The sequence below is a fragment of the Sorex araneus genome, chromosome 6, assembly GCF_027595985.1.
Source record: "Sorex araneus isolate mSorAra2 chromosome 6, mSorAra2.pri, whole genome shotgun sequence".
NCBI lineage: Eukaryota > Metazoa > Chordata > Mammalia > Eulipotyphla > Soricidae > Sorex > Sorex araneus.
In genome coordinates this window covers 133,344,542-133,366,697 of record NC_073307.1, presented here as the reverse complement: position 1 = coordinate 133,366,697, position 22,156 = coordinate 133,344,542, and the positions used below count along the sequence as shown (strand labels likewise).

Genomic DNA, 22,156 nt, shown 5'->3' with positions numbered 1-22,156 from the left:
TTAGAAAAAGCTTAATTCAAAACAATGACAGGATTTTTAAACCTCCAACTACAAGATTCATCTCATACTCCGTTTTTCTGAGAAGAAAAGTGCCCACCACAGTGGAAGGCGGTGGGATGGGTGGGAAGCAGGGGAGGGGAGAAGGGGAGAGAAACTGGGACCACTGGTGGTGGAAAAGATACACTGGTGAAGGGACGAGTGTTGGAACATTCTGTGACTGAAATCCAATCATGAAAAACTTTGTAAATATGTATATCACTGTGATTCAGTTGAAAAAAAAAATGGAAAACATATTTTAAAAATCAGTTTTTCCATTAGTCATGTAATTCAGATGATCTGATTTATAAAAATTAAATATGAAAACAAAAGCATCTTGATTATAATATCTGGATATGTCTCAACTTTTACAGCTAGAATTTAATTCAAAAATTAAAACTATATATGAACTTTTTTTTTCCTTTTTTCTTGTTTTCAGCCACACCTGGCTGTGCTTAGGGCTTACTTCTGGCTCTGTGCTTGGAATCACTCCTGGCAGTGCTCAGGGGACCATAAGGGGTGCCAGGCATTGACCCTGGGTTGGTCGTGTGCAAGGCAAGTGCCCTACCTGCTCTGGCCCTATAAACATTTTTCTCCATAAGCAAACCTACCTAACATTTACAATTAGTTAAGGCAAATTTCATACGATCTTTAGTTTTTCTGATTTTTAAAAACATGTTTCAACAGTGCCTTTAGAACCACATATGGTTTCCTCAGCACTGCCAGGGATCATTCACGAACACAGAGCCAGGAATAGCCTTGAGCACCGGTAGGTGTAGCTCTAAACCCTTGCTCTTCCCTCCCACACACACAAAAAAATACAAAATTATATATTATATCTTAACATATGATAGTGGGACACAGGTATATTCACTAGTGTTAATTACAGATAAAGTATAGATAGTTGTAAAGCCTGACTTTATTGTGCTCTAACTGAACCAATAAAGATCATTTTAACGAAATGAGCACATGCTTTTCACAAATTAAAATAAATTTCACATGGTAAAGTACCCATTTTAAAAATTAATTTAATTACATGTTTAAAATTTAATTATATTTAACCAAGCATTTAAGTTTAATATAAAATAAATGAATTATCAGTTAACTATGAAAGGAAATACTGCCTTGATAATTGAAATCCATAAATTTTCTTGTTTCCATAGACCTGCTACTTTTCAAAAATATTCTAGAGAATATTTTACTAAGATTATATTCTCCTAAATATATATTTATTTTGATGATCCTCAGTAGTGCTCAGGGCTTACTCCTGACTCTGCACTAAAAGATCACTCCTGGCAAGCTTGGGGGACTATATGTAGTGCCAAGGATCAAACCTGGGTCAGCTGCATGCAAGGCAAGTACCCTATTCACGGTACTATTGCCTTGGCACCAGCAAGGTATATTTTTCAATGATCTACATTTAGTACTATAGTAAATAGTAAATGTCAGAAACCAGACATTTTAGAGACTTGAGTTTGGGAGTTAAATTGACAGCTTAAACCCTTCAACAATTGGAAAGTTACTTAGCAGCCTTGATAGCAAGGATCCTATAATATGGAAATAATAAGCTTCTCTTGGAAAGAGGGTTACTGGTAGGATTAAATGAGATACCCATGGTTAAAGGCTTGTAACTATCTCAGATACAGACACAACAGTAATTTGACAAATATTAATCCCTTCTATAGTTTAGGCAAACATGAACAAAAATGGTTAACTTTCCTGCTTAAAAAGACTAGCTTTTAAAAATATTTTTCAATAATAAAATTAACACTATATTATTTTCATTTAAATAATTTACACTTAATGTGCATTCATATATTTATATGCACACAAAAGTTTTCTCTTTCCTGGGGGCTGGAGCGATAGCACAGTGGGTAGGGCATTTGCCTTGCACGTGGCTGACCCGGGTTCGATTCCCAGCATCCCATATGGTCTCCTGAGCACCGCCAGGAGTAATTCCTGTGTACTGCCGGGTGTGACCCAAAAAGCAAAAATAAATAAATAAATCAGCATTAAAAAAAATTTTTTTTCTCTTTCCCTAAAGTTCTACATGGTTGGTCACAAACAGTAAAGCACTAATGCTAGTATAGATTTCTTTTTCTCTCATACACACACACACACACACACACACACATCCATATACACATATATGAATATATCTATACACACACACACACACACACACACACACACACACACACACACTTTGTTTGGGCCACACCAGTATTTAGAGTTTACTCCTGGCTCTGCGTTGAGCTAGGTGAAGCTGGGGAGACCATGTGGGGTGGCAGGGATTATGGACTGAACCCCGGTTGGTTGCATGCAATGCAAGTGCTCTACCTGTCGTACTATCTCTCTGGCCCCAGCTCACATAGATTCTTGAGTCAGAAAGAACTGACTTTAGGTATATGTTATCCTATTTACTAGTTGAGAACTAAAATAATTTACTTCACATTGTATGTATATGTCTGAATCAGTAAATGGTAAAAATAAATAGCTAGTGTAATCAATACGGTCATTCAAACATAAAAATTTACTGGTGTAGGCAGGAAAGGTGTTATCTTTCACTGCCCTTTTTTCACAGGTGGATATTGATTTTCACTGGACTTAAGGGATTTACCTGAGATTGACATCAGGACAGACTCAGCACACAGACGTCAGATTGAAAAATTTTTAAATTTTCTTTGTAAGTACTCTTTCCTCCCTCACACAAGATAAAGAACACCAAAATCTTTATAAGCAGTAAAACACAAAGTAAAAGAGTATTCTGCTTGCTATTTGTTAATGGTTGCTAGTAATACGTGTCTAGCCAGACTGGATAGCATAACCAAGAGAAGAATTTAAAAAAAAACAGAACAAACATATAACTTCTCAGTAACTGTACTGCAAACCATAATACCCAAAAGAAGAGAGAGAGAAAGAAGAAAAGTGTCTGCCATAAAGGCAGGCTGGAGGGAAGTGGTAGGAGGGAAACTAGGGACATTGGTGGTAGGAAATGCACACTGGTGGAGGGATGGATGTTGGAACATTGCATGACAAATTTAACCATCAATACCTTTTAAACTCTATCTCAATGGTAATTCATTTGAATTTTTTAAAGGTTTAAAAAAATAAATTGCATACATTTCAATGAATTCTCAAGTAATATTTCTGAAAGGAGACTTTAGACATTTGTCATTTAGTATTATACTTGCTGCCAAGTAAATCTTCATTTAATAAGTAACTCATCTCCCTAGGAAAGCAATCACTTTACAGAGCAAATGGAAATAAAGGCAACAACCTATCCCAATCAACTTTCCCCTGATTCAACTGCAATAATTTTAAACTTAAATGTTAGCACTCTATAAAGTATTCAAAGTACATCACTGGAAAACTCAGTTTGACCTTAATAAACTTAGTAACACTATATCCATGTGTTGATTTTAATGCTTAAAACTCTTTAATGTAAATTCAAATGCTAAATTCTCTTATCGTTTAAAAGATTACAGATTATTTTGTTTAGCGTACAAATACATAAAGTATTAAGTGAAATACTAGAAACCATATATATGTTCACTTTCTAAAATACTACTTACCAAAAATTTGGAATGGCTGTATTACTTTATCCATTGTACTGTTATAACAATAATAAATATCCAATACTATTTATTCACATTTAGATCATAACTCATGTTTTTGTGAAAATAAAAACAGCTGGTATTGGAAGTTTAGTATCCTCCTTAGTTGCAAATTAAAAGTAATAGTGAGTCTTACAGTAACAGGACCCCAAAAGATTTCATTTGATAAAATAATATGGAACATATCCACAATTAATGTTATACTTTATTTAGAAAAAAGTATTTAACAATTGTGACAATAATACAATCTCTGAATCCATAAAATCTGAATATCAACTCTTACCAGGATTCTTCTTTAAGAGTTGATATCTTTTCTGGAAGGAAAAATCCATGCCATTTTGAAGACTTAATTAGTTCTTCTGGTATCTTTTTTGAAGCATCATAATAGTGACCAAATCTTGCAGAGGTTACTGGTCCAGCCTGTTATGAAAACCAATACTGGTTATTAAAATTTGTAAAGCATAATGTGTTTATCCTAGATACAAAATCACTGATAAATTCAGGAATTTTATTATTATTTTGTTTGTTTTTAATTTGGGGGGTGTTGGACAGACCCGGTTGTTGCTCGGGGCTTTCTCCTAGCTCTGCATGCAGGACTAAAATACCTGAATTGCCAAGAGCAATTGCTCTTGGCAATTCAGGTATTTTAGTCCCAAAAAGAAACCTGTTAAATATTTACTTACTAAATTAAAAAAATAATGTATACAAGTCTTTATTGTCTTAAACAAGTCATAACAAGAAATCAATTTCTCACCTCATGTTTCTTTTCTCCTGGTAGTCAATTGGAAAGAATTTAAAGATCTCTTTGCTTTTTTGTTTTATTGTATAAGAAAGGTCAAAATTTTAATTTATAGAATTCTTACTTAATTTTTAAAATTCAGGCTTTAATATCAAATTAAATATTCAGTTTCCAAGAATTAAGTGTAAACTGAATTAAAATGAATTCACTGGTGGAGAGTTCAAGAAAAATGAGTTACTAAAATATTGTAAACTGAGCCTTATTTTAAAACTAAATTTTACAAAAAGCACATATATAATCATATTTATAATATTTCTTACTACCTAAAAATTAACCTTACAGTATAAAATATGCTGAAATTATCCAGATGATACAGGTACAAGATGAAGTAGAAGAACATATGATCTATGTTAGGTAAGAAGTCTGGCATAGTCATTAGTTCATTAATGATTCCCCTTTTGTTCTGTCCACTAATATTGTCTGTAGCAAATTATTTTTCACTCTAGTAACTATGTTATAAATTTGTTTACATAGGATGTAAATTGTATTATAGCTAGACTTAAAATTATACAATGAAGACAAAAATAATATAGCATTACTATGATATTGCTTTCAGCGGACTGTGGGCTGATTTCTTTCATTTGACACATTAGAAATACACATACATCTCAATCCAAAGTTGAACTACTAACAAAGTCTACCTGACAATGTAGTTTTTAATAAAAGCTTTGATCTAAAATTATAGAATTTCCACTGTCCTGACTGATACAAAACCAATGGGTTTTAGAATATTAAAAAAGAGCACAACTGCACACAGTAGGTTCTTAAGCTGCTTTCCCAACAATTTTTAAATTTATATAAGAAGAAGCTAGTTCCTGATAATACATACATGAATTTTGAGACCTTAAGAATTCATTCTTGTAATCATCAAATTAATTAGTAATATAGAATTTCAAAAATTGAATTGTAGAGACATTCTCAGAGGTCATGAATTTGACATTTAAAATAATATTTCATCATTCAGAAGATACTATTTATTTTCATTAATGAATGAGACCTATCAGTAGGCTTACTCTAATCATTTCAACACAATATACACAGAAGTATGGTTCTTAGAACATGATTTCTCTCTTTAGATAGAAAGTATTCACAAACAATTTATGTGACACTAAAGTGTTTCTTAAAAATAGGGTGTAAATTTTTAAAATGTAAAGTTATTAGTCTAAAGCAATTTAAACAAGGTCTGTTCTTTGGCCTATAATCTATTCTTTATCCGGATTATAGTTCAGAATGTTTTTACTGCAATCTCTGCTAGAGCTCATCTTTTTATTGTGTAAGTCCAAGCCCCCTTAATGTTTTAGAAAGGCCTTGACTAACTGAACTTTGATCTGATGTCTTCATTGAGAAAAACACCAGGTCGCCCATTTCAGATGCAAATCCTCCTAAGGCCCAATAGAATTTAGTAAAGACAGCAAAAAAGAAGAAACAAGAAGTTTCCAGGATCCTCTTTGAGAATCCTGGGGCACACTGGTGTCCTTAATCCACACTGCTGCATGGATTAAGGTAGGTGATAACCTTTCCTGATTCAAAAGAATAAGCAGAGTGCCTACAAACTGGGTGGAGACTAGGATTTGGTCATAATAAAACACCATGCAATAAAAGCTTGGTCTATGTCAGAAACCTCTGAAAAGGCCTCAATGTACCACATTCCCAGGCCTAGTAGGGAAGCTTGCAAAAGCCTACCTGAATCAAATAAGCATGAATAATCTATTTTAGCAGACTGGCCATGGGGAGAGAGAAAGAAAGAGAGACTTTTCGCTTCTTTTAAGTTTGAGTTAATAAATTTATTAGCAAACTGAAGGTTCTTGAAGTCCTATGCACTCAGAGAAATATGCTAAATTGCCAAGAAGCAAAGTATGCTTTTAAAGTTGCCGTCTCTCTTAATGTTTCTAATTATAATATTAATGTGATAGAAATCTGAGATTTGGGATGAATCAAAGCAGAAAATTGATTTCATGCTGTGACAGTTTACACATAGAACACATATAATTCATTAGAATATAAAAATAAATTTAGCTTTTATTATAATTAATTTTAGTTTAAGAAATTAAGATTAGTAATGGTACCTAAAATATTTACAAGGTAGTAGATACTTTCATTAATGAGGAAAATATTTAATCCTTAGGTTAAAATTATAGTGGAAAATAACAGACTCTTAGAGGTTAAAACAAAATGTTTTTCTACCTACGACAAAACGAACAACAAATTCTTGTGAAACAGATTTGCTATCTTTTGAGGTCTGGATTTGTGAAAAAGATAAAATATTCCTTCTAAAACATAACTAATTGCTTTAAATCTAAGACTAAAACTTTGAGAACTTTCAATTGATCAAAAATATCTGTTACATTATTAACTACTAAAATGATCATCAATTACTAGGTTGATAAAAACACTGTTTTAGTTTTACATTATAAAGATGTTTGTGGACTCCACATACACAAATGACCTTTTATAAAACCGTGGGAGAGAGTGAAATGGAATAATTTAGTGAAAATTTGTTAAAAGAAATTAAACTCTGGTTGCGGGGGGGCGAGGGGGAACCAGGACTTCAGAGCAAATATCATCCCCACCTTCAGTATGTTGGAAAGAAACAAAACTTTCCTAGAAAATCTGTAACACACTAAATATTTCTTGTTATCATTATCTCCTTTTTCTCAGTATGGCCTATCAGAAAGCAAGAACTTCAAGGCTACTGAACCACTCTGAGCTTCAATTCAATGATCAGAAATAAGAGTTAATAATTTTCAATTGTATTATTGAAATACAATAATATTTGTATCTACTACAGGATTCTCCGTGGTTGAACCACAAGTAAGGATTTCTCCATTAATATAACAAGGAGTTAACATGCTCTCATGAATTGCTGGAACGATATCAGCCTTGATATTAGAGTTCTATATTATTGAAGAAATTAAGTTTCAAAAAATGCCGTGGAATCCAGTCGGTAACAGCTCTAGTCCAGTGGTTATCTCTAAATTGCATGATGTGTCTGGCTCATCTGATTTTCGAAGGCTTGGCAAATGAGACAGCTTCCCTGATTCTTGATCGTCGATGGAGTTTGGAACTCCGATTCCTTCTCTCACTTGGATGAAATGTGACACTCTAAGCATAGCTCTTTTGGTTTCCCATTGGGATAACCTAATAGTGTTCTCATCCTGTTTTCATAGGGCCCAGGTCTCTGAGGTGTATATCAGTGCAGGAAGAATGGTGGAGTCAAAAAGATGTGCCCGGATCCGGAGGTCCTTAGTCCTCTTAACCACTTCTTCGATGCTCTTGAAGGTGGTCCACACTGCTCTCTTCCTCCTGCGAAGCTCAGGTGCCAGATCATTTGTCATGTTGAGTTCTCGACCTAGGTACACATAACTTGCATTCGGAGATACTCGTTCTGTTGAGGGCAAACGGAACATCAGGAACTAGCCCATTTCTCATGAACATTGTCTTCATGAGATTCAGCTGCAGTCTGAACTTTCCACACTCACAGTTGAAGTCAGTCAGCATTCGTGCGGCTTGGCTGATATTTGCTGTTATGAGAACGATGTCATCAGTGAAGCGGAGGTGGTGTAGTTGCCTACCCTCTATCTTCACTCCCACTGCTTCCCATTACAGTCGTCGCATGATGTTCTCGAGGGTGGCACAAGAGTTTTGGTGAAATGGTGTCACCCTGCCAAACCCCTCTCTTTACATCAATGATAACTTGTAGAATGGTGAGATCCTGGGGGTGAATCCGTAATACAGCGCATGGAAGATCCTGATGTATTGAGTTTGAACACCCTGTTAGGCTAGGGCTTTGATGACTGCTTCACTCTTAAAAGAATCAAAGGCCTTCTTTAAATCAATGAATGTTAGACAGAGCGGCATGTTGATTGCAAGATCTCAATGATCTTGGTCACCGTGTGGATATGGTCAATCGTGCTGAATCCTTTTCAGAACCTGGCTTGCTTGCATGGTTGTCCTTCATCTAGTGTTCTGCCAATCCTATTCAGGATGACTCGACTTAACATCTTGTGGACGATGGACAACAGGCAGATCGGGCGACAGTTGCTGATGTCATAGGTCTCTCCCTTCTTATACAGCAGGACAGTCCTCCTGGTTTTCCATTGGGACGGAACCTTGCATTCAGACAGGTAGCGTGTGAAGAGCTGAGCCAGTGTATTGACGAGTACTTCAGGTGTTCGGGTCTGACCTTGTCCAGACTGGATGCTGTATGCTTCTTTACCGAAGAAATGGTGAGTAGGATTTTGGAAGGGAGAACGCTGGGAACGACATATACATCTGGCGGAATTTAGTATGTGGTCAGGTGGACGTGGGCTATCAAAGAGATCTGAGTAGAAGTTGTGGACAGCCATTGCCCTTCTGGAGATGTGATAGATACATCAGGATGTTGGAGGGCAGTCATCTTGGTCTTATAGTTGGTGAAGGACAGGCAGGTGTTGCGAATACTTTTCCTGGCATATGCCGCATCGCCAGCACTGCTGCCCTTTCTTTCAGGTCTTCCTTTATCACTTTTCTGCACAGCTTTGCGAGCTCGAACATTAGCTTGTGATTACCTGAGGCTCGTGCCAAAGCAAACTGTCGAATGAGCTCGGGAGTTTCTGAGGACAGGCGTCTGTTTGTGGCTTTCCCAGTCTTGGCATTCCTGACGCAGTCATGGAGGTGCTGAACCAGTTGATTCTTCCTCGACGCTGTCAATGATGGCATCTTCCCATATTTCCACAATAGCACCAAAGAGCTCCCAGTTAGTGGTCATTCTATGAGTTCTCTTCTTAAACTTTGCAGCCCTTTCTCCCTGCTCTGTAAAGCAGAATTTTGCACGAAGGAGACAGTGGTCTGATTCCATTTGGAATTTTGGGGCAACAGCAACATCGGTCAGGCAAAATTGTCGATTGAATATAATGTGGTCAATTTTGTTGTGGAACTGTCCACTGGGAGACTCCCATGTCCAGGGTTTAGACTAAGCCTTCTGGAACTGCAAGTTACCATGGATGGTCGTGGTCAACATGATAAACTCAGTCTCTCACCCTGTTCGTTCCATTCTAGGCCGTACATTGAAAATGTAATGATTGAAAATGTAGTAATTCTTAAGAGCTACAGTCATATTGACCCACAGGTAACCAATGTTATATAGAAATAGCTTAATTAGTTCGCTTATTCTGGTTTCCAATCCTAAGATAAAAGAATCAATTTGCCATCATTTTTTTTTTAAATGTCATCTCAACTGAATACTCTAGCGACTGGTTAGGAATCTGAAGAGAAGGAAGATGAATATGTCGGGTGCAGATGCAGAGAAGTGAAACTATTATTTTTCTAAGCTACTTTATTCAATCATTCATGAATCGGATAGTATCTATCTAGCAAGTAGATGTTATAGATAATGGTAGGTACATACCATTATACATTTGTGAGACTAACAGAATGGCTAAAAGAGTGAATTTAAGGAACCTATAAACTTTAGTTGATATAATGCACAAATATTTGGCTTTACATATACATACGAATTACACCACAGACATATAAGAGAAGATGGGACACAAAGGATTACACTGAAATTCTTGCTGCTTCCTGTTTATTTATTCTATAAATTTAAAACTTACCTAAAAGCCTATTAAAAAGTAACTCAACAAATTGAGTACCTACCTACTTAAAATAAAAAAAAGTATACACTGTATTGCAGTTAAAGAATAAGAGGTATTGGGCTAGAGATTCTACAGGAAGTAAGGCTCTTGTTTTGCATGTGGATGCAGTAGCTGCGACTATAGTTCTTATTCCCAGTACCAGAGCTGATCCCCAAGCAGCACTAGAGGTCACTCCCAAGCACAGAGCCAGAAATAAGATGGGAGCAAAGCCAGGTGTAAACTATCAGCACTACCTCCCCACCCCAAGAACAAGAGGTTCTATAAAATTCTATGATGAAAAGATTCTATACAATTAAGAGTAAAACACATTTAAGAATTTTAGAAATAATTTGCATGTTCACTTGCCTCCATCCTGGGTAATAACTGGTAACGCCAGGCTATTTTCATCTTCATATCAGATTCAGGTTTAGTATGGTTACATATATCTTCATCAAATTCTTTTTCACTATTATCAAGTAAAGGTGCAGGAAGTTCCTAAGAAAACAGAATGATATATTATTAAGCATTTGTGATGCAAAAGAATGACCACTTTCATAAATCATAATATTAATTATAATATAGCTTCACTATATTAAAAAAATCAATGCCTTAAAATTAATTCAAGCATAAAGTCTTGACAAAGAGGTATTTCTAAAACAAAAACCTTCCAGGTGAAGTTAAATTTTTCAGCAATGAATAGAACTTAAAGAGAATATTCAAATTTAATACTTACTGAAATTAATTCTGTTGCAACAAGAAGCAACATTTACTTTTTAAACATTCATACACAGAATAAAGTCTGGAATTAGCACTTATGTATTACATGTAATTATTGTTATGTTTGCCACAAAGTAAAAATAAGGCACATGTGCAATTTGTTTACTGGCTTGTAATTCTAGAATTCAAAAAATTCATTCACCGAAATAATGGGTGAAATAACGAAGAATAAAGACATATATTTTGCCTGTATTAAATATTCATTTTACACCTGCAAGTTTATGTCTCTCCTTTGAACAATGAAAATCAATTTAACATTTCTGTTTAAATGAAGAGATGCTTAATTTCAATTTTATCGTTTCTTTTTTGGAAGAAAATTACTGAGTGGCACCAAAAACTACAAAGAAATTTTTTTTAACAGAAGAAATGCTACAGAAATAATGCAAAGAAAGAAAGCATATAAATTTTATCATTGTCACTGTCATCCCGTTGCTCATCGATTTGTTCGGGCAGGCACCAGTAATGTCTCTCATTGAGACTTATTGTTACTGTATGGAGAAGAAAAATACACACGACAATTTTAATTTTTATTAGCTGGAATCATAAGGGAACCTGGATTGGTGAACATAATCTGTGACTTTATTAAACATTAAGCTGCAATTTTTATTCTTCAGGATCAAACTGATTGATGCTTAGGATCATGTCAAGTAATCTGCCGGAAAGTACATTAATCATCATATATTTTAGTTATCTTCTAAAAGACCTCAAAGTGGACTTATACTGTAAATTATGCCAGAATTAGAAGCTAGTTACATAATTTAATCTCCAAGTCCATCCTAAAGAAGAGCTGGAAGCTTAAAATAAAAAAATACTTTTCCAATGGAAATGAACATTTTGGAGACATAGAGCACAATATGGCATACTGGGTTGGATTCTGCAACTAGATAGTCTGGCTTTAAATCTTCACACTGTAAGTCGTGTTTATTGGATGTGTTGTTTTAAAGCTTCACATTACTAGTTGTGTTTATTGGATGTATTGTTGGTAACCAAGAATAGTGCTGAACTGCACACCACAGAGAATGGAACCCACAATCAAAATACAACATTAAACCTAGTGTTAATATAAGCAACATCTATTGACTAGATGAACATTAATAAACGGTAAGCTTTTTTAATATATTTTATATGTATTTTCCTCTATGCTGAACATTTCATTGTTTTAAGAAGTTTTTCAAAAATCAATTTATTGACAATAACCTTCCACCACAGTCCAAAAGATCATTTAAAACCCCTTAGATATAAGATGAAATAATCATTCTAAGTTTTACATTGATAAAAGTCACTTGTTCCAAACTGTAATGCTTAACAGAATACATAATATTGTTTATCTAAAATATTTTTTCTTAGTTTTTAACTGAAATAAATTTATATCACTGTCACTATCATCCTGTTGCTCATCGATTTGCTTGAGCAGGCACCAGTAATGTCTCCATTGAGACTTGTTACTGTTTTTAGCATATCGAATATGCCATGGGTAGCTTGCCAGGCTCTGCCATGTGGGCGAGATACTCTCGGTAACTTGCCGGGCTCTGAGAGGGGCAGAGGAATTTATATCACAAAGTTCATTATTTTACCCATTCAAAATGTGTTGTCAGTGGCTATTAGTATATTTAGAGATGAGTAATCACCACTACAACTCATTTTAGAACATTTGCATCACATCCAAAAAAGTCTCATAGCCACTATTTTTTGTCTTATTTGGGGATCCCAGATGTATTCTGGGATAACTCCTGGTAAGTAGAATTATATGAGATATGGCCTTTTGTGTGTGGTTTCCTTCACTTAACATTATATTTTGAAGTGTCATCACATTATAGCATGTGTCAGTACATCATTCTGTTTTGTGACTGAGTGATATTCCATTGTATGGAGAGGTGACATTTTAGTTATCCTTCATCATAGGCAGACATTTTGAACTTTTAAAATCTTTAGGCTCTTCATAGCACAGCAGGTAGGGTGTTTGCCTTGCACACGGCCAACCTGGGTTCGAATCCCAGCATCCCATATGGTACCTTGAGCACCGCCAGGAGTAATTCCTGAGTGCAGAGCCAGGAGTAACCCTTGTGCATTGCTAGGTGTGACCCAAAAAGCAAAAAACAAAAACCAAAAAAAAACCACCAACTTTAGGCTCTTATATATAATGCTGATACAAACATTCATGCACAAATTTTTCAATTACATTTGGTACTATCTAATCTATCTATAGATAGATTTGGTACTACCTATATAGATAACAGTAGCTTTAATTTTCTGAGACACTACCATGTATGTTCATTGTGGCTGTACTATTTTACCTCTCCATAGCAATGTTTGAAGGTTCATTCCTTCTATTGCCTTTCTAAGTTTGTTTTTCCTTTTTTAAAAAATAGCTATCATAGTGGTTGTGAAATGGTATCTCACTATGGCTTTGGTTTACTTTTAATTACAGATGATATTAAACATATTTTCATGCATGGTTTGGGCCACTTGTGTATCCTCTTTTTATATCTATCATGTCCTTTGCACATTTTTAAACTGGGTTGCTTATATCCATGCGGGTTCCCAAGCTAAGAAGCCTAGTTTAAGAAGCTAGGCTCTAGACCGTGAAACAATGGACATTGCCCTAATGACAAGGGAATCAGGTTGGTGATGGATGCAAGGATCTGTACTAGTTTTCTGCTGGGAATAGCCCCTGAGCATCTTTGGGTGCGGCCTCCAAACCGAACCCCAAATTATCCATTTCCTTCAATGAAAGGAACAACCAGAAAAATCTCTAACGAAGAGATAAAAAGCATACAAATTTTTTTTAAAGAAAAATTGCTAACTCTTTAAAGACACAAATGAGAGACAAATATATGTCCTATTAACTAGAAAACAAAAAGGTGTTATTGTTTTATTTTACATATCCAAACTCAGGGAAGGCTGTCAGAAGAAAAACAAGAGATGAGGAGAGTTGGTAAGATGCGGAAAAATGAGAATGCTTGTGTACTACTATGAGAATATAAATGATGCACACACCATGTAATACAAATGAGGTTTCTTTTTTTTCTTTTTGGGTCACACCTATGAGTTCTCTCCCCAGCCTGGGCATAACTGTGGTACTTAAGTGGCAAACCAGTATGCACAGAAAAGAGTACAGTGTGTGAAAACTGTGAATTATGAAAAACAATGATGCCTGTATCTGAATCAGAAAGTGTGTCAAGGGCCACAGAAATAGTTCAGTGAGCTGGAACTCAGGCTTTATAATATCAAGGTTTATGCCCCCCCCCATATTAACCCTTGAGAACAAGTAGGTATGACCCCCAAACCAAAAAAAAAAGTAATTAAAATAAATGTGACACATTTATGATTATCTCTAATTTTTCCTGACTTTTTAAATATACAAGTAAAAAAATCTGAAGAAAATGCAAAAAAGAATTAGGTAAAACTCTAAGTGACTAGAAAACTAGCTTATTTAGCAGCTTTAAAAAAATTTAGTGGTATAAAAAGTAATGATGCAAGTTATAAAATAGCAATTTGGACTTGATAAAATATAGTATCTCTCTTTCCTAAGTAGTCTAAAATTCCCTTAGCATCTGTTTCTAAGCATTCTACTGATAACAGGTTTTGTTATCATTATAATGAGGACCAAAAGTTTACCAATGAAAAACACCTTATAGTTACTAGGACCTTCCTAAAGGAAATATTCAGATATCAGATTTTGTTCTTTTCTGCAATGTGATTTTTTTGAAGTTCCCATGTAGCTGTTATCAAGGATCAGAAAAGTTTAAAAAGGAAATTTTCATGGAGGTGGCAGGGCATGGAAGAGAGCTCAAAGAGTGTGAGTACATGATATGGAGTTTTATCCCTGGCACTGAATGGTTCCCTGAGAACTGCTGGGAGGGACTGACCCCGAGCACTGAGTTGGGAGTAGCTTGAGCACTGCCAGCTGTATTCCTCAAACCCAACCCAACCAACCAAACAAAACAAGAAAGGAGATTTTTAGGGACTGAGAGATAATTCAAAGGGTTGGAACACATGCCTTGTATGCAAAGCCCCAAGTAGGATTGCTAGCATTTCATGGCTTGTTGAGCACAGCTAGGTGTAGCCCGGGTATACCCAGAACATCCCAGGATGGTCTTGGTGGACCCAACCACTCCAGTGACCAAACAACACTGCACAACTAGTCCTAAGCACATCAGCATCTTCTGAATGAGGCAGGAAATGAGACAAGAAGCCTCTGTGTTCAAGCACTGACAGGTTCAAGCACATTCCCCTATTACTACCATCAAAAAGGGAGGTTTTATAAGTTATGCAGAAGTCAGGATGTAACACATGAAACTTTGCTCTCCTTACAACAAATAAAACAGACAATTAAACCAAGTAAAAGTATCTGCTTCATATTTGGGCAGAAACAACAGTAAAATTTTTCTTTAAATTTTTTCATATGGAAAAGTGTAAGTAACTAATATTAAAATACACTTCCTTTAGTAATAATATACTTAATTTTTTCACCAGTAATGTCTGTTCTGATACAAAAGATGTAAACATATTACTTTCCTTTTAAATTCATGTCGTGTATGCTTAACAGATACATTATTTTGTGGTCTTTACTTTGGCAGATGCACTAGCAAAATCTGATTCCAACAGTTTGACCCTTCTCACTTTTAATATTCTCTAGGGCATAATAAAACCAAAGATACAATCCCTCAGCAGTTAATGAAGCTTAACCTCCCACCCTCTTAATTACCAATGCATTACACTAACTATCGGCATCATACTCCTCTCTAAGCTCATTTACAATTCAGCAGAAGTACTACTGAGCTATTATGTAGCAACATAATCCATGCAGCACAAGAAATCCTTCTTAAAAATAAATTCTTTTCATCCTTGCAGGTTTTAGTAGCTGTATAATTAATACTACTTAAGTGTTATCCTTGTATCAGTAAATATATATCAGCAAATATATTGTTTCAGTAAATTTATTATTGTTGATTTGGGACAGTTTTGGGGGAAGAATTTGTTTTCTTAAACAACAAAAGATAGTACTCATCATAATTTGAATATAAAAGTATATTAACAACTATACTTAATAGGTTAAATGGTTGCCACATTATATTCAGTTAAGTATTTAAAAGCTATGGGGAGGTAATTGTTAAAAACATTTGGAAATAGTGTAGATTGCATAGAGTATATCAAAGTTGGGGGCTAGAAAGTTTTAAAAACATATATTTTAAGATTAGTAATTAGCAATTAACATTTTGATCCATATTTCAAACAATTTCAGTACACATTAGGAAATGTCAGTGATACTGAATTTTTTCCTGAAATATAAAGGAGGCAAAATTCCTGATATTACAAGAAAGATGAAAAACAGTGTCAGGTAGAACAAAAATTATTTTTAAAATAAAACTCAAGCCCTAGACAAAAATAATACTTTCAAATTGGCTGAAAAATCAATTACATGAATATTAAAATTAAAAAATGAGATCATTAGCTAAGAGCAATGTTCTTGATATTTTCCCAACTACAACTGAGGAAAGGAGTATAATGTGAATTAGATATGGAAGTCTACATAAGAAGTCATTCAAAAAGAATGGAAAGGATTGCACGAAGTTAAAAAAAAAATACATAACAACACTATCTTCAATTCTAATCATATTCTATTTTAAAATATATTATAAACCATTACATTTCTAACAGCATGAGCTATATTAGAACCTCAGAGCAATTTAAATTTAGACATGTAGTTAATCCCTGAGTTCTATCACAATCTGGGAGTGAGGTTGAGAAAATGAGGTATAAGTAAATTTAAATTCTTATTTAGGTGCTGGCAATGTGTTTGCTAATACCATATGTCTTTTTTTGGGGGAGTGGGAATAACGAGGGTGCTCAAGGGTTACTCCTGGCCTTCCATGCATGAGTTACTTCTGGTGGTACATGGGGACCACATGGGATGCTGGGGATTGAACCCAGGTCGGTCATGTGCAAGGCAAGTGTGCTACCTGCTGTAATACCTCTCTGGTTCGTTACTCCAAGTCTTTTTTTTTTCCAATTTTATTTTCATAAAGTTGTTCACAGTAATTGATTACATTCAATATTTTAACACCAATTCCACCATCATTACCCCTGCCCTCTACCATTATTTTGAATTTTCTCATTGCCACTAAAGCCTTCCCCACAAGCAGATGCTAAATAATTTATTTTGTATTGCTTGTTATGAATAGTATAGGAAGTCACACAGCCACAAAGCGGTCACGTGCTCTTGGATATCTAATACTTGAAATTACTGGGGTCCGGAGATAATCTCTGTGGCGAGCTGCCACCTTCTGAGATTCATTCGCGAGTCTCTGGATCTTGGCAGTTAATGTACTTAAATTGCACCAGGAGGCAGTTCCTGGACATGACAGTCAGGATACTGGGTGGGTGGGGAGATGGGGTGGGGTGCCTCCTACCCACCTCCATGTGGGCTGGAGTTTTCCATCACTGGTGCCGGGTGCCTGGATTTTTCTTCAGGAGGTTTGTGGCCTCTAAGGTTTATCTGGTGTAGGCAGAGACAGAGAATGTCTGCTCCATTGAAGCGCCTGGGTGAAAGGCTTAAACAAAAGCCATATCCTTTCAATACTGCCTATAAAAGGCATTGGTTATAAGAAGTATAAAGGAAAATGTAGGAAGTTCCTGGCATTCTGTCATCACTAGGACTCATAATAATTTTTTCCCATATATAAGCTGGAGTAATAGCACAGTGGTAGGGCGTTTGCCTTTCACGTGGCTGACCCGTGTTCTATTCCTCTGCCCCTTTCGGAGAGCCCTGCAAGCTACCGAGAATATTGCGCCTGCACGGCAGAGCCTGGCAAGCTACCCATGGCATATTGGATATGCCAAAACCAGTAACAATAAGTCTCACAATGAGACACGTTACTGGTGCCCGCTTGAACAAATCAATGAGCAATGGGACAACAGTGACTGTGATATAAAAATCAGAACTGTCAAGGCTGTTCAGAACAACTATTCACAAGGCCTAAAACAATTCTGCCATTTTTTCAATATATTTGATATAGAATTTTGTGTATTTTTAAATGTTTAATATAAAAGTTATAATACCTATTTCTTCAAAATATTCTCATAAGTTGAAGCAAATTTCTTAGAAATTTTGTTATTTTTACTGACAGAGAAGCAGGCACATATTATTGGTATATATTAATATACTTAGCCTTTGAGGCTAATGTGAGTCAAGTCAGGAATGTGGTGTAGTAGCAGAACACATGATTCAAATAACTAAAACATATATGGCCTGGGGTTTGAGTCCCAGCACACACATTCACAAATGGAGTTTTTCCTTTTACAAAGTAGAAGTTCACATATTGAACAGTGTTTCAATCAAGGTATTGTCATATACTAAGTAAAAATTGATATCTCTTAATTTTAAAAATTAATTTTGAAAATATTTTTGTAGTAAATTGGTGTTAAAAGGGAAAAATGAGTTGTCTTTCTTCTTTTATAGTATAAATAAATGATAGTAACTAGTATAAACAGGTTTTCTTAAATACTTTAGTACCCCGTATGTTATAATCTATTTGCTTAATTTTTCAGGGGTTGAGAGTTGGGCCACACCTGACTGTGATTAAAGATTTTTTCTGGCTCTGTGCTCAAGAGTCATTCTTGGTGGTGCTCAGGTATCATATGCAATACCAGAGATGAAATCTGGGGTCATTCATGTACAAGAAAAGCACCTTACCTCTTATACTATCTCTCAGACCCATAATAACATACTTTAAGAAACATATAGGATCAGCTTCACTTCACAGGCTGAGGTCTATTTTCCACATCTACTTTAACTCTTCAGTTTAATTCTGTCCTGTTTTTGAAATCTAGCATACACTTTTAGACATAGTTTAAGAATGTAAAAAAATGAATTTAGCATATTTCTGTTTCATTCATTAGCATACAATGCTATCCAAAGACAGACTGGTGAATTATGTTTACTTTGTGCACCTGTAGTCAGTTTCTGATTAATATAACTTAAACTCATGGAAAAAGCTCAAAGGGAGCACATGCCAAGGAGCACATCCTTGGATTATAGAATCCCAGTTTTAGTCCCCAGCACCACATAGTCTCCTGAGCACTCTTAGGTATAGCCCTGATAGAACCACAGAGGATATCTAGCAAACAAAAATAAGACAAAAAATTTCAAGAAAGACACTGGCCACTGTAAGAATGACCCCAGCATCACCTGGAGAGATAGACAGCCTGTGTGTTCTGAGTTTCCACAGAATAAAGTCAATCCTTTTATACATGAGATATCTTCCCAGCCTGTCTAGGAAATCAATGGCCATGGCCGTCTGTTTCCTTCTGTGGGATCTATAATGTGCTATTATTTAAATGGCACTGATTTCATCAATTGAAGTCATTTATTTATCCCTCCCCAAGGATATAATACTAGTAGTATTCAGAAATAAAATAAACTCTGTTTCAAATATTCCTACTTCTTAGTTTTGAGCCTTTTTTTCAAGGAATAACAAAATGCTATATAATAAATAGTTCCCGGATTTTTAATATTTTATTTGAATATAACAAAACTGCCAACTATTTAAAACCATTCATTTTTTTTATGTATTCGAACTAAAATTCTTGAAAGCAAACATAAGGTCTGGAAAAAGTGTTTTACAATTTACAAATATCAGATATTTCATTTTCAATTTGTAATTATGAAATAAGACAGGATATCATTCCTTTCCTACTATGGAGAATGAAAAATCCACAGCTAAGTAATAAAAGGGAAACTGAAATTCATAATCAGATGGCAAGGAAATTATGCTTCTTGGGGGCTGGAGTGATAGCACAGCGGGTAGGGCATTTGCCTTCCATGGGGCCAACCTGGGTTTGATTCCCAGCATCCCATATGGTCCCCCGAGCACCGCCAGGGGTAATTCCTGAGTTCAGAGTCAGGAGTGACCCTTGTGCATTGCTGGGTGTGACCCAAAAAGCAAAATAAATAAATAAATAAAAATAAAAAAGAAATTATGCTTCTTGGGGCCAGAGAGATAGCTTAATGGGCTGACCACACGGCTTGCCAGGAGTAGACCCAGGCTTGGGCCCCAGCACTGCATGGTCCCTAGAGCATTGCCAGGATAAATCTTTGAGCACAGATCTGGAAGTAGTTTTTATGCACTTTCAGTGACACCAAAACCAAACAAAACACACACTTCCTCCTGAGTACAAATATCCTATTACACAGCATGACATTTTTTGCCAAATGATTTAGGCTACTTTTCTGCATGCAAATTCCTTCCTTTTGTTGAAATGATGTACAAACAAACACGAACGCCAAAATGTGTTTATTTTAATATTATAACAGAAATGGCTCTCCCTAGCCTGTGATAGAGAGGCTTCTTTATGTTCTTTTACAATTTTATCTTATCTTTCATTTCCTTGTTGGAAAATAAGGCACATGCCATCTTTCAAAAGCTGGCTACAAAATGTAGGTCACTGGAAGCATTACTGAGCCTTTGCATGCTTCTTCTTAGTCTTTTTAGTTTGCCAAAGCAGCTCTAACTGTGGCTGCCAGGGGAAAACTTAGAATTTTAAATAAGCTCTCACAAGCAATCAGGGGTAGAGAGGAGGAAAGAGTAAAATACTGGGGTCAAACAGCAAATTTCTGGGCCAACTTATACCTCAGATTTATAGGCACTGAAAGGCAGATACATATATATGTATATATATATGTGTATATATATATGTAATATATAAATGCAAAATGTTGACAAAGAAATCAAGGGAATATAATTCGATTATAGTTTTGCCATTAAAGAGCCCTTCTAATATTTGTTACTTATGGACAGAAGACAGTGATATTTATATAGTCAGGAAAAGCTAAGAATGTATAGGGAAATATGTTAATCTATGATGTATTGAACATGTAAAAAACTTACAAAGTGGAATGGTAGATGGGCTTGGTAATATACTGCTTTTGCTCTGAGTTATTATAAAACTATTATCTTTGAAAAATGTGTAATAGAAAAATTTCCAATCAAGAATATAGACGCTACACAAGAACAATATGAAAAAGCTCATCAGGACAATGGGGGGTGTTTTTTTTTTTAAACTTTATTCTTTTAGTGATCTCAATTTTTGGCAGATGAAGAAAAGGGTTGGAACTGAGATATTTTTGCATTCTATCTACACAGAAAGAACAGATAGTTTACAATGCTGTAAGATAAGACAACTGACTATTCACTGGACTCAAACTTGTAATTTTTTATTCTGTGATCAGTAAATAACAGACGGATTGTAAACAAGACTAATCTTGACACCAAATTGAAAGGAAAAAAAATAACCCTTAAAATATTAATTCAGGGTAGAAGCAGATCACCAGACTAGAAACATTTTTTTGCATGATGGAGACTCAGGTTCTATCCATGAACTGCATGGTTCTCCCAAGCACTGCCAGGAGTGACCCTCAAGTACTGAGCCAGAAGCAACCATCTGAGTACAGCATGGTGTGCTCCAAAACTCCTCCCACCACCAATTTAAAAATAAAACGTTGATTCAAATGAACATGCTAATAGCAAAATGTCAATTTACATTAATACATTAAATGTTAATTCAAATTAATATCTAATAAGGAGTCAGGAGTAATGCCTGAGCACCACCAGGTATGACCTACTGCCCCCTGCCAAAAAACTAATGAAACCAAAATTACAAGTTTTCAAGCTCCTTCATAGCACTCTAGGCTTCCACCTAAGTACATCTGTTGTTGACTAGATAAATAAAAATGTTAATGAAACAAGTCAGTAATTAATCCTTTAATTATTAGATAATTAAGCTCTAGATATTAGATATCTCTTCCTAGAAGAAAACTACCTACCTGGCATGTCATCACATTTTAACAATGACCTAGACTATCTGAAATAGCACTTAAATTGAGGTCTGCACCACAAGTAAATATGTGAACACTGCCTATGTGTGTGCAGCATCTGGGTTATTACAATATCAATGTCAGCAAAAGCAACAGTAACAAAAGGTGGGGGGGAGAAAAAAATAATAGGTCTGAAAATCATTTTGCTTTCTCTAATTCTACAATGCTTATTACATAACATTTTATGTGAAAATTTATTAAAAAGTTATAATTAAGGGACTGGAGAGATAGTACAGCAGGTAGGGTGCTTGCCTGGTACACACAGCTGACATGGGTTGGATCCCTGGTACCCCATGTGGTCCCCTGAGCCTCCCCAGGAGTGATTCCTGAGTGGGAAAGCCAGTTGTAAGCCTGAGCGTTGCTGGGTGTGTCCCCAAAACAAAAAAAGATATAATTAAAAAAATAAGCATTGTCAAGCTCTAAAGACATGCTTTTGAGT

General features: G+C 35.5%; 1 protein-coding gene across 1 annotated transcript in view; it reads right to left on the bottom strand.

Moving 5' to 3' along the window:
* The window catches only part of ELP4 (elongator acetyltransferase complex subunit 4), a 202,147-nt gene that overhangs the window by 158,792 nt on the left and 21,199 nt on the right, over positions 1–22,156 (bottom strand). The window contains exons 4-5 of the mRNA XM_004607869.3: positions 10,431–10,559; positions 3,937–4,073 (exon numbers count right to left, since the gene is read on the bottom strand). Of these exons, the coding sequence (XP_004607926.2) occupies positions 3,937–4,073; positions 10,431–10,559 (266 nt within the window). The remainder of the gene's footprint in view (positions 1–3,936; positions 4,074–10,430; positions 10,560–22,156) is intronic.